The sequence below is a fragment of the Solanum dulcamara genome, chromosome 2 (genome assembly GCF_947179165.1).
Source record: "Solanum dulcamara chromosome 2, daSolDulc1.2, whole genome shotgun sequence".
In the NCBI taxonomy this organism is placed as follows: Eukaryota; Viridiplantae; Streptophyta; class Magnoliopsida; order Solanales; family Solanaceae; genus Solanum; species Solanum dulcamara.
Genome location: NC_077238.1, coordinates 2,355,736 through 2,369,892, shown reverse-complemented (window position 1 = coordinate 2,369,892; position 14,157 = coordinate 2,355,736). Strand labels below are relative to the sequence as shown.

The window sequence follows — 14,157 nt, the reverse complement described above, 5'->3', positions numbered from 1 at the left end:
TAGTTTTGAAAAAAAATTGATCGGAAGAAGTTCACTAAAATATTAACGAGCTAACACACACGAAAATAAAAAAATCATTTAATTCTACTTGTGTGGTCCATAAATGCTATGAATGTGCCATGGATCGTGCCGAGGTTACACGTACTGATCTCCCAGATACTTACGGAGGGTCTTATAATGGTTTCGAAAAAAATTTGACCAAAAACCAGTTCACCAAAATATTCATGGGCTAACATACACGAAAAATGAGAAAATCGCCTAATTTCATTTGTGCGGCCACTAAATGCAGGTGAAATATTCATTGACTAACATACAAAGAAAATGAGAAAATCGCCTAATTCCGCTTATGCGTCCCCTAAATGCTATGAATATGTCGTAAATCGTACCGAGGCTACACGTACTGATTTTTCGGATATTTATGGATGGTCCCATATTGGTTTCGAAAAAAAATTGACCAGAATCTAGTTCATCATAATATTCATGAGCTAACACACACGAAAAATAAGAAAATCGCCTAATTCCATTTATGCAATCGTGTATTTTGTAAAAGTTTTGGAAAAAAAAAACCAAAAATCATACCATCATAAAAAAATCATTGTCTAATACAAACGGAAAACTGAGGGGATGAAAAGAAAAAACTACCATTCATATTTTCAATGGTAGATATTTTTGTCTTATATTTCTAATTGTATGTTGGGTTTTTTTCTTCATGAAATTAACAAATTGATGACAGAGTAACTAATTTAAAAAGCCATAAAAATAAAATGAAAAACCCTGAAATAACCACCCCTATCCGTTAAAATTCATCAAACACTTTCTGCTTGGACAGTGAACACATCCTTTGAGCTCCCCCTTATCAACAATGGCGTCTCTCCTATCCATCTCCTCCGCAGCGCCTACAAGAACAAATTCAATTGTTACCCATTTTTCTTCATCATTCAAGGTACAATTCTTCTCTTTCTTTTTCCAATTTTCTTCAAATTATACATTTCTCATTTATCCCCATCAATTTTTTCAGGGAAATACAAGAAATTTGAAGTCAAGTTCGAATATTTTTCCTTCAATAAGGCTCTGTAACCAGAAATCTAAGCCAAGAACAAGAACCCCATTTGTTATTTTCAATCAAAGTTCAAGTTTTGGTGCTTCTTCTGCTGATTCTGCAACTGGGAATGTTCGTTTTCGGCTTAATAACTTGGGTCCTCAACCTGGGGCTACCAAGAATAGGAAGAGGAAAGGTAGAGGGCATTCAGCTGGACAAGGGGGTAGTTGTGGTTTTGGTATGAGAGGTCAAAAATCAAGGTCTGGACCTGGAGTTAGAAAGGGGTTTGAAGGGGGTCAAATGCCTCTCTATAGGAGACTTCCCAAGTTGAGAGGAATTGCTGGAGGTAATTTGTTGAACATTGCTTCAATATGATTATGTAATTTTTGGGGTCCTTTGGTACGAGGAATAAGAGATAATAATCCTGGGATAAAATGCAGGATTGTGTTTGGTTAGGGGTAGTAGTTAGTCCCGAGATTATTTATCCCATCATTTATACTATAATGACGGGTAAGTTATCCCACGAGATATCCTAATCCATGGGATAACTTTGTCTGTCCTATCCCCAATACCAAACGACCCCTTAGTTTGTGTTGGATTTTGTTTTTCCTTGTTTTGTTGTTTGTTCATGTGTCCATCAAGTTTATGAATAAGTGCATTTAGTTTGTTATTGAATTTATAGCTTTAGCTTGACTATGTGTTCTTTTATAACTGTGTGTTTGGGCCACCTTGCGTGCAGTACTGTTGTCAAAGGTGCGGATAAGCGAGCCTCAAAATGTGTTGAGCGCTTCAATGTCGTTATCAAGTTTCTAAGGCATACTTTTCCATGCCAATGAGCCTCTTCAGGCGACACTAAACAATTGATATTTCACTTTATAGTTAAAAAAAAATCAATTTCCTTGTTCATGTATTTGTCATTCATGCTTATAATTATTAGTGTTGGACTAAACATATATATTTGTATTTTTTTTCTCCCTTGGTTCCTCTTTTCATTAAAGTCTATGCTTTATTTATGTTTTGCGTTTAAAGTCCCAATGGTCCTCCAAGCTTTTTTGAGTTTTTTGCTTTTGATATACTGGCGTGCACTTAATTTCACGGGGTACTTGCTACCTCCTGACAACACTTGTCTTGGATATTCCTGTGCTACTTCTTTCCTCAGCTAATGGGAAAAAAAATCCTTCTTTTTCCCCTACCTGGCGCCATCCATTTCCAAATAGTAAATGCATTGTTGAGTGGATGACTCTATCCACAAAGGCTTGGATATATAAATTGAACTCGAGACCTCATGGTTCTCAACCCACTTCATTAACAGCTATGCCACTAGCTTGGGTGCACTATGTGTTTCTTTCTTTACAAGCATTTTAATTTTTTCTTCTGGTTATGTGTCATTGCAGAGTCAAATTTTCATAGGATGATAAAAAGTCTTATCCGCATCTGATGGAGATATGCATATGCATACTTTTTCTGAAATTTTTAAAAATTGGACCATTTCTTGATTTATGCGTGTCATCCTTGCGCAAGGCCATGCCAATCTTCTCTGTGTCGTTCTAATTTTATTGGATGTTCCCGAAGGGACCGCATATGCATACTTAAACTATACTGATGATTACTCTAAAGAAAATTATTCACAATGATCTACATATTGCACTAAGAAACAAAGCTATGCACAGTTAGACAACATCAAGCCAGATATTTTGAAATCTGTATTTTTTCGTTTGCAATATTCTGAAGTCCTCATCCTTTTTGTCTTCCACAATAATCGGAAGACTGTTACCCCTTATTTAAACTCAAAGGAAAGCCTTGGTCGATACGAGAGAAATGCACTCAAGCACCCAACTAGCTGAAACGTCTGTCAAGAAGTTTCTTACTGCAAATTGAATAGCATTCTAGGAAGTCTCACTCGAACAAGTGCTTCTTATCTTAAAAGAAGAAGGATTGGAAAGTTCATACTAAGGGGGTAAGAAGGCCCTCTAATTGAAGGGCTATTCTTTCTTTGATTTGAAATGTATGTCGGAGCCGTGACTCTCTAGTCTCAGTGTGGTTCTTGAGGAGTCTTCACTTTCCCTTAGCCATAAGGTTGGACTAAGTATTTTCGTCAATATGTCAAGTTGTTGGTATTACTAAGTGGATTCATAACTGTTTTTTTCTTTTTGGCATAACTTGCGTCCATTCGCATTATGTAATGCTGAACGTTGATAGTCATGAGAGTTGTGTGACAAAAAATAAGTTCCTACTTTTCTAATGCCTTTCATACTGATTAGACCTTGACATAATAAAAGATGACATAGTTCGAAACCTACTGGGTGCAAACAATTTCTGATGGCCATCGGACTGGGTAAAATCTGAATTAACCATGGTGCACTTGCGGGAAAATCCTTGCCAAGGGCCTGTGCACCCCCGGGATTAGTCGAGGCTCTAAGAGACTCGGACACCCGGTGCAAATCACAGACACAAAAAAAAAGATTACATGTCCAATCTCATCTTTTATTATGTTTCATAATGTGTTCTATTCATTTTGTTAAGGATTTTCCTCAAGACATGCTAATCTGTCGAAATCAATCGTCAACTAAATGTTTACCACCTTTGCCACCCGTTTCTCGTATTCTCAGGATTGCTGGCTAGCAATTTCATTAGACCGTTTAATGCAAGAACTATAAATAAAGGACCAAATTGATAAGCAGAAGTTCTGAAGGGACAAACTTGTAAGATGAAGTTCATTTTGACTCTCGTGGTATTTTTGTTAAACCCCTTCACAAAAAAAAAGGGGTGGGGGGATTTGTCTGATATGTCTCATAGATGATTGATTGCATCATAAGGTATCTTAACTCAAGGTTCTAGAGCTGTAACATTTACTTTCCTTATTAATCAGTTTCTCATCAATCATTGCTATCACTTTTTAAGCTTAAGAAATGTGAACTGTTACTTTCCATTTTCTGTAATGGTGGATTCAGTATGGGACTTCTAGTACCGACAAGCTATGCAGATTTGTCGAATGAGCTAAGTGCTGCATAGTTTGGGTTGTTTGTTCCTTTCGGATGTTTTTCCACTCAGGAATTAATATCCTTGTTGCCCTTTGAAACTACTTTTTTGCACCTTCAATGCTAAAGATTTTGATAGAAGTATGAACTTGAAAGTTCTTTGAAATATCTAACGAAAAGAAAAAGTTCTTTCTCTACTGCTGCTGGTGCTACCATGGCATAGAGTTCTTTCCTGTTTCACATTTCAGTGTATCAAATATAAAGTTCATTAATGTAAGCTTTTTAGTTTACTCCATGTAGAGTGTCAGATTAATGGAGTACAGCGTTTTGTTATATGTGCATATGTTATGCTGAAATTAAGCTAATCTGGGCAAATCAATAATGTAAAGGCATGCACGCTGGACTTCCCAAATATGTGCCTGTCAACTTGAAGGACATAGAAGAGGCGGGATTTCAAGAAGGGGAAGAGGTGTCACTTGAGTCCCTCAAGCAGAAGGGTTTAATAAATCCTTCAGGTAGAGAAAGGAGACTTCCACTTAAGGTACAATTACATTTATTTTGTTGCATGTTGGTTCCACAAAGAATCGTCGTCATTTAATCAGTGAATGCTTATTTTTTTATTCTATCACTTGATCAACTAAGTGAATTAATCTGGAAAGCTGGAATTAGATGAGGCATCATGACTATTTGCACTCGATGAAGCTGCATTTTCCCCGAAAGAAAGGAGGAAGAAGAAAACACAAAGCTGCTATTCTGACATGAGTTTTCTGATAGCATAAAGAATAATGTTTGCATTAGGTCATGGCTAATATCTTAACACGGGATTGATCGATTAAGTTAATTGTGATATGACGCTTTATGTTTGATATGGTGCTTGAGAATGTTATAGTCAGCCTGTGAAACTGACTATGTGCATTCTTCTTTGTTTGTGTCTTCACTCTTCATCGTAGTGCTATTAACTAAAAGTATGAAAAGGAATATTTTCTTAACATCGATAAGCCAAAGTATCCTCAACTTACCATTGTTCTGTTCCTCTCACTTAATTGGGCACATCAAGGTTATTAAACACGGTAAATACTCTTTTTGTATAGGTACGTACGTAACTAAACAAATAAACAATATGTTCATTTATCTAGGTCATATGTAGCATGAATTCAAGAACTATCTACCTACTGTCACTGCTTACAAATGCTAGGAAGAAACAATTTGCTCTTTAAATATATGAAATATTACACCTTTTCAAAAGGAAACCAAAAACAAGAAATTATCCCGTCATTTCGATATGACACTGTTAAAAAGGAAGAAATCATTACAATATGTTGTAGCATATTCCTAGAGTCATGGGTTAATATAAAGGTGTAGTGCTTTCTTTATGTAAAATAACTATAGAAGAACAAAGAATATAAGTTATTAAGTCCTGCTCACTTGATGCGACTCTGTGCATGAATTCTTTTCTAGTTTTCCCAAACCATAATATCCGTTGAGCAATATGGTATAGTTGAGATTCCTCTCATTGGTTCTCCTTACCTAGATAGTGTCTTCCCCAGTTGGTTCGCCTAGCTGAAGAGAAAATGGGGTGTTGATGCTCTCTATAATAGTCTATTTCTTTACTTGACTTGTGATTCCACCAAGAATAAGCTCTTAGACTTAGTCATATGCTTTTTTTTCCTTTTTAATTACAAATAAAGTCATAAAATTTGTCATATAGAAAACAATTACTAAACCACCCCGTTGCCCGGATTTTGGAAGATAGTATTGTATACTTTCTTTGACTGCCACAGTAAGTTCTTCCTGTTTGCTGTTTTGGCTTTTCTTCTCAAGCGAAATTCATCCCTTGTTTTTTTTTTAAATAACCGTGGTATCCGTGCCACCTTGGTTCACCTCAACTAATTGCACTGGATACCACCTGCTCTTGACAGATGGGAAGAAATCACCTCGTTTTTAGAAAGTATTGGTGCGAGTAATAAACCATTAAGGTAGAAATGGATTATGGTTTGAATTGAAGCTCATATTCAATTATATAATATTGGTCAGAACTACTAAGGTGACAAGTATGTACTTCCTCTCACAACAGCATGTTATGGACATCTAATTCATCATGAATTGACAAGTTTTCCGTTGCCTGTCAGGTAAATTAGTCAATTTAGTTTCCATATACTAATCATCGATGTGTATTCATTCTGTCTCCCGAATATATGATGTGTAGTATGATTGTAAAAATTGTATGGACATATTATGCAAGGCATTGTAAGCGAACTCTTTTTAGCTCGTGCAGCTTCTTTGTACAGGAATTTGGTTCAACGTCCAAGTGACCAACCATGCATAATTCCGAAAGTCCTCTTATCAAGTTCCACTTCCCGAAAGTAGATTAAATAACAAACTATGATGATTCGTAGGCTGTATAACGTTGTTTCTTCTATCGCCTATCTGTATTAACTTCTATAATCTCTCCGTTTTATGTCCGTTTCCAGATCTTAGGCGATGGTGAGCTAAGCGTGAAGCTCAACTTTAAGGCCCGCGCCTTTTCATCGTCAGCAAAGGAGAAACTAGAAGCTGCTGGTTGTTCATTGACTGTTCTACCAGGCAGAAAGAAATGGGTAAAACCATCAGTTGCCAAGAACCTTGCTAGAGCTGAGGAATATTTTGCAAAGAAAAGAGCAGCTGCATCTGACTCAGCTGACCCCTCTTCTGCTTAAGTCAAAAACTTATTTTAGCCACACAATTTTTTTTGTTTGATGTTGTCACTCTAAGCAAGGGATGTAAAGCAACATTCAAAAAGTTTTGATTCTTTTCTCTTTAAGTCTTCCTGTTTTTTTCTTTTATTCTGTTATCAATCTATGATAATTTGTTTTATTCGAAAGGTGCTCTCATGGTCAATGAAGTGGATCAAACCTCAGATATATACCCAGAATCAAATGCCAGTAGACTCAAAAAAAGAGAGATTAATATAAATAATCGTCCATCCAAAAGAAATAGGCAGTAAAAAAAAATTTGAGTTCGAGCATCAAAATATGTTACTTACCCGACAAACAAAAATAGTTAATTTCTACTCATCTGCTTATGTTTTGGCAAGCAGAGTTGCACATTACTTATACTAGTAGAAGGATGTAGGTATTCAATGAAACAATCAAGATGTATCCAAACTGCCTTGGATATCACTTGCCAACTTTAAAAGATATTGAATTTTGTGGTCAGCTTCTAATTTCAACAACAAAAAATTAAGTATAATCCCACTAGTTAGGATTTTGGAAGGCGAATAGTATGTACACAAATGTTATTTTTATCTTGTGATGGTAGAAAAATTGTCTCTAATAGACGCTCAACTCAGGAAGAGATGAAAAAGAACCGGTAATAAGAACAAGATAATAAGATAAATGAAGCGAAACAAAAAATCGGATAGTACTAGAAATCTAAGAATAAGCAAACATAAAAAGGTCAGCTTCTGATTTCGCTTTTCTAAATAGAAGTGACTAAATCTACACCTGACAAGTCAAACATCTTACGTTTTACTTTAAAAGATTTCTTCGAGAAAGTTGTAATTTCATGGTTAAATCTCAATATTCAACAAAAATAGTTAATAGATTTCTTCCCATCTGCTTATGTCTTGATGGGTAAAGTTATACGATACTATGTTAGTGGAAGGTAGCATATTAGCAAGTAAGTGCTTTATAAAACAGTTTGAGATGCATCTAAATTGGCCTTGATATCCTCATAAAAGAATAATAATAATAAATTGTTTCATTCAATGTAGTCATGGTCCAGATGGTAGGTACTGGTGAAAATGCAACTTTTCAAACTTTGAGAATATATTAATTTAATTTAACAGTATTATATAAAATAGAAGTAGTCTTCTGAATCTTGCTATCACAACTTAGTTTTCATATTGTTTTAAATATATTATTGCTTAGATGCAATGCACATGCCTTAATTTTTAGAATTTACTTTAATTACCAATTGACATAACACCTCTAATGTGGAAAATAATTGTTCTTAATTGAGAAAGGACAAACAAACTATAATTTCTTCTTTAATCTTTCTATTATCAATAGGTTTTCTTTTATTTAGACCAAATACCATTTGGAGAAAAGGTTAATTAGTTCATGCATCTGGAGGAAATAACAGAACCCAAAATAAACATAACTCAAGGTGGGGCCAATTGAAAAACTATTGATGCATAATTTAGAGTTTTTGGCCAAAATTATCCTTATACTATACTCTAAGCTTAGATTACATCCTTAAAATATTTTTTTTAGCAGAAAACATCCTCCAAGTATTTAAAATTTAACAATTTTCATCCTTCTCACTACAATTTTTCAGAAAAGTAACTACAAAAATCAAGTCACTCATTTGTATTTATTATTCTAAAATATGCCAAAAATATTATCGTGGACTTTTTGGGCGATTACGTTTAATTAACAGTTTTTTTTTCATTTATTTTTCATGTGATTTAATATTAAAAAATTATCAGTTGAAATATGTTTTTTCTCAACTGAATCTGCTTAAGCGGTGTTTGTAGGAGACTTTCACTTTTAATAATGGAGAATGAAACTCGAATGCGAGACGGAGACATAATCAAAATTTTGATTAAAAAATCTAATGCGAGACATAATTACAATTTTGATCACCTTAATATTAGATTGCACTGAAAAATTATTGATCTAACTACAATTTGATTTTAAAAAGGTGAAGATAATTAAGCTCCAGCTTCTTTCCATTGGTAAAAGAAAAGAAGAGCAGATCATGTATCCTCACACCTTCCTAACATTTTTTGTTTCAGCAAGCAATGGTGTCCACGATTTTTAATAATTTTTTTCAGGAGTTTTTTATAGTAGGTAATGAATTATGCAGAAAAACTTTTTATTCACATGAATTACACATGTTTTTGTAGGATACCTTAATTTTTTGACAATATCTAATTGAAGGATGAAAATTGTTAACTTTCAAATACTTGGAGGATGTTTTCTGTCAAAAAATATATTTTAAGGATGTAATTTAAGTTTGGGGTATAGTTTAAGGATGCTTTTGGCCAAAAAAACTCCATAATTTACTACTCTCTATACCTTAATTTATGTGATACTATTTGATCGGGTACAGACATGAACACAAAATTTAAAAAATAAGAAAAGATTTTGTTATATTTATCAAAACGTTTTTATTAAAGTCACTTTAGTAATTACTTTTAATTGATTTTTTTTTCACAATAAAGTATTAAGTGAGATCCAATTGGTGTCATTAAATAGGTGCCAAATAAGAGAAAATAATATTTTTTTAAAACAAACTAAAAAAAATGTGTCACATAAATTACGACCAAGGGAGTACTATTTTTTTAACTCATCTTGAAAAAACTTTTAAAAATGTGGATAGACCTTTTTTAGATTCTTCCAATTCATCTTTTTCGATAAATTAATGGTTCCAATTTTCTGTGAGCAAAAGCGTTTAAGAGCGGTTAAAGTCTTTACATCAGATTGTTGTCGCACTTGCTCCAAGTGTCACCAAGTAAATGGTAATTTTGTATGAGATAAAAGAATGATTCTAACAACATATCATAAAGTATTAATGATCTAAAAAAGGCAAAGCGCTTAAAGTCTTCTTGTCTATTTTGCATCAGATTGTCGTTGCACTTGCTTCAAGTGTCACCAAGTAAATGGTAATTTTGTATGAGATAAAATAATGATTCTTACATATCAGAAAGTAATAATGGTCTAAAACAGACTAAGGTTTTAGCCTTGAGTAGTGAAGAGGGGAATTTTTTTAGTGGGATTTTACATGACACTTAAGAGGTAAATTGTTTTTAAAGCAACAAGATTATATTACATCATGTAATTTGATTACCCTCAAGGGTAAAGATAATGTCTTTTAGTTACAATTATTGTGTTTTTCTCTTTGCCCTACACTACAAGAAAGTTTGTTAGGACATTATAGGCATGCCCACCAAAGATTTTTAAGAGAGGCAATTTTGTAGTGGCCAAACTTTGATAGCCTCATCTAACTTGTTATTAAATGGAATCTCTTATTAAATAAAGGAATTGAAAATTGCACAATATTAAGTAGACTTTTTTTAACCCTACAAGTATGGGGGAAATGGAGCCAAACTTATTGTTTGCATTGTTAAGGAAATTAAGCATGACTCAAAGGCAATAGCATGTGATCATTACCATGATATGTCTTTTTCTTCACCTAATGAAACCATCAAACGGCCAGGTAAAAATGTCTCCTTTTATTAACAAATTCACTTTATTTAATCATTGGGAATTTTCTTTTTGTCATGAGAGCCTTTTAAAAAAAACCATAAAAATAATTATGGTATGCACATCAGCTTTTGGACACCACAATTAATTTTATGGGGCTTTTATTATCTCTCATCAGCGTGTACCATGTAATTATGTTTATTAAAGCTTGGACAAATAGAATAAATTACCTAATATTTTGTGTGTTCTGAAGTTTGTACATAAAATATTACGATTCTCAACGTACTTCATTGAATGAGACTTTTCTTAATTCCTTTCAATTTTATAAGATGGTGTTTGAATATATAGGCAAGAATATTAATATTATAATTTAAGTTAGATGTTATATTTATTTGGTAGTGAATGATAATGTTTAACTGTTTAGTTGAGTAGCTAATACAAAAATTGTTACATCCAAGCTAAGCGCAAAATTGTATAGATAAATAAAATAAAATTCTTAAGATGTGTGAAATTGTATAAATTAATATTATTAATAGAATGACGTCATGCATTATTATTTTTATTGACAAGAGAAGTTGCAATTGTTATTCCTCTTTGCACACAAGCTAAATTTCATTTTAATATGTATTAGTCTGCAAATCACACGAGAAAGATAATTGGCTAATTGCACTAGGCAAATTCCATGCCAGTAAGCTTAATCGAAAAGGCAAGTACATGATTTCAAACATGAATCCCATTTAGATCACCTATTCAACCAACTCGATCATTTTGATAGTTTCTCATAATTTTTCAAAGACATTGTCTTCTTTAGTCAACCTTTAGTTAAGACTAAACTTAGATTTTTGTTTAATCATAATTTTGTTGGGGTTAAGTGACATATTACGACAAAGTTTTATTGTGTTTTTTTTATACTATTTCTGTTTGTTTTTGGTTGGCGTTTAGTGTGACATGGTTTATCATTGAAGATATCAATGATAATGACTTAACATTTAATTAAAACAAAGAAAACACTAAATTAAAATTTAAACGTCTTGGCAATTTCCTTCTACTTTAGATTGATAGTTCAAAAACAAACCGTCCATGTTGAGATTAGATGAAGAAAATTCAGACGTAACGTGAAAATAAGAAATTGAATTATAGGAAGTAACAAAATTTTTAAGTAGCATATTTTTTTACACGCTTTTTAAAAAAACATTATTTAGAAGAAACTTGCATAATCAAATCACTTATAAGGTAATTGCAGGTTCTATAAGTATTAACTAATTGATAACCTCGCAAAAATAATTATAAACCTCTTATCACATACTTTTTTAGTTCATTTTTAGTTGTTGTGTTGTGTTTTTTTGAAAGTCAATTTGACTAATTTCAAAGCTAAATTAGATTACATTAATTCGATATTTTAAAATAAAAATTTAAATATTCAAAACTATATGAAAAATACTGTAAATTATAATTTTTTTATATGAATATAATAAAAAAATACATCTTAAAATATTAATTAAAATTCATATCATTTAATCTCGTTATCCCAATTTAACCTTTAATGACATAACTTATTAGATTCGACTTGGTATAAAATTTCTCTTTTAGAAGGAAATAAGAAATGAAAAAAAAAAATTGTAATACTCTCATCATCACTCATTCTAAAGATTAATTTTAATACTTTACATATCATGAGCATTTTTAAATTTTAAAAAAGTACTTTTTTATTCCTGATATATTTTTTAATAAAGTAACTATTTTTATTTTGAAATAACTTAATTTTGAAATTCTCATTTTACTATTGTTAAAATAATATTTAGTCACGCCAAATATATAAATTGACCACAAGAATTATGATAAAATGATAAGTACTACTCCTTTATTTCTTATACAGGTCTTAAATTCAAGCTTTAAATATGAATAAAAATCTTTTTTTGTTAGATATTAATTTAAATTTAATGTGAAATTTGTTAGATTTTATGGACCACTCACACTGCACAAGCACCAAAAAAATGTGTGCTGGAAAATGCAATTTGCTAAGAATGATGACTAGGCATTTTATCTCTTCTTATTGTTCTTTGCTGCCATCTGTTCTAAGTACTTTTTTTCCAATAATAAAAGGCAATAGAACATGTTCTTTAAGCTTTTTGGAGGGCTCCCCACAAATCTCATTCTGATTTCCTTCCAAAATACTTCATTATAGGGCCCAATTTTCCCTCATTAAACTCACTAAGTTGCCTCTTCTAAGCTAATTTATAATCAAGGTATTTGTACATAATTAGACCAAGTTGGTTTTATCTTTAACTTTGTTTAAATAGGGAATACTTTTTATTTAATTATTTGGTATCGAAATTCATTGGCTCAACGTGTAATTTATTAAATAGGGAAATGCAGTTTACTGGTTACGTGAACAGAGTTTTATCTTATTAATGGCTAAAAAATAAAAGGAAGTAATTACATACAAAATATAGTGATAATTTTAGTCGTGGGAAACTTTTTTGAGAAAAGTATGTTGGCTTGATCAAAAGTGGATAATATCATACCATGTTAAGAGTATTTATGATATGTTTTAGTCTAATAATTGATATCAGAGTCAATAATTCGACGAGACAAGTATAAAGATAACATAATGATTGCATGTGGCGTGACTTAGTGGCTTTGCTCGTCTACGAACCGGTTTACTATTGTACCATTGCTTTGGAGATGCATACAAAAAGAAGAAGAAACTAATGGACGCGGATTGATATAAGTAGCACGGGCGAATCTATGTTCATCGGTGGTCTCGGTTGAAAATTTGTATATACATGTGTGTATATATATATATATATATATATATATATAAGGAAAGTATAAATATTAAACGTGGCACCTTCAGAAATAATGAATCTTGTTGTGTCAGTGGTTAAAGTTCAAGTTTACAACCATAGGAATACAAGTTTGAATTCCGTTGTGGGGTGTATTTTCTTAAAAAAAATTTATCATGCAAGACATCATTAGCGAATTTGTTGTAAAAAGAATTGTGAATAAGTAAATTAGAACCATTGACCTCTTGTAAGTAAAATCTTAACTAAACCAACTGAAAATGTCTAAATTTTATATGCATACTTGCTAATAAATATTAAGTATTACCTTATTTTACGCTGCGGATAGCGGGAACTTTAGTGCACCGAACTGCCTTTTATCTTATTTTACGCTGTGATTTTTTATATAGATTACTATTCAAAATAGCGTGGCACCCAGTAATACAAAATCATAGATCCGCCTCTAATAAGTAGTTCACAATTAATCTCCATATAAACTCACGAGGTAATGAATCATGTTGAACTTAATCGGATGATATCTCATATTGATAGTTAGAAAAGGAAAAAAAAAATACATATAAAATACAACAATATTCTTATTGACGTTAAGGCTTTTCAAGAAAAACAACTTATCCTCAGATGGACAATATGTCACATGATAAACATATCTTTTTAGGGACTTTTGGCTGTCTTTGGACTGTTTTTTGAAAGATTTTTTTATAACTATTTATTAGAAAAATGTTCGCTTTAAAGCATTTTAAAAAACTCAAGAATGAAGTTGTTATATTAGATGTTTTCTATTAATATTTAATTTGTTCATCTTTTTTAATCAGACGACTCCTGATAGAATAAAGAGTGCCAAATTGGACTTTGCAAATAATAAATTCATATTTTGGGCAAATTTAAAATTATAATTAAGTTTCAAATTCTTTTTGGGTGTTTGTGCATTTTCCATATGAATGTTTGACTAATAATTCTCTACAATAAACATGGCTTCACGTACTACAAATAAAGGATTCAAATTTGATTAGATCTTGTTGATTTCCTCGGAACGGGTATTTGGTCTCTTATATGATTTTCGTGTTTTATATTATAATGTTACGCATTCTAATTCATTATTTATACGATATTGGGTCTTTATCTTATATTGTTCATGCTCTATGTTCAGT

The 14,157-nt window shown here is 32.0% G+C and overlaps 1 protein-coding gene and 1 non-coding gene across 2 annotated transcripts; one reads left to right on the top strand and one right to left on the bottom strand.

The window, feature by feature from the left end:
• Positions 1–778: 778 nt before the first annotated feature.
• On the top strand, positions 779–6,817 carry LOC129879961 (50S ribosomal protein L15, chloroplastic). Its single transcript, XM_055953723.1, has 4 exons — positions 779–943; positions 1,019–1,385; positions 4,407–4,558; positions 6,489–6,817. Exons 1-4 carry the CDS (start codon positions 863–865, stop codon positions 6,711–6,713), a joined length of 825 nt encoding a protein of 274 aa, XP_055809698.1. The 5' UTR covers positions 779–862; the 3' UTR covers positions 6,714–6,817.
• On the bottom strand, positions 2,514–2,616 carry LOC129881326 (U6 spliceosomal RNA). The gene has a single exon (XR_008765553.1). It is a non-coding gene; the product is annotated as a U6 spliceosomal RNA (small nuclear RNA).
• Positions 6,818–14,157: the final 7,340 nt, after the last annotated feature.

What these genes read in the sequence shown, in the direction of transcription:
- LOC129879961 (XM_055953723.1), top strand. Translation starts at nt 863, where the DNA reads ATGGCGTCTCTCCTATCCATCTCCTCCGCAGCGCCTACAAGAACAAAT. An exon ending in ATTTTTCTTCATCATTCAAG is followed by an intron (nt 944 to 1,018) that starts GTACAATTCTTC and finishes CAATTTTTTCAG; the next exon opens with GGAAATACAAGAAATTTGAA. An exon ending in AAAGGAGACTTCCACTTAAG is followed by an intron (nt 4,559 to 6,488) that starts GTACAATTACAT and finishes GTCCGTTTCCAG; the next exon opens with ATCTTAGGCGATGGTGAGCT.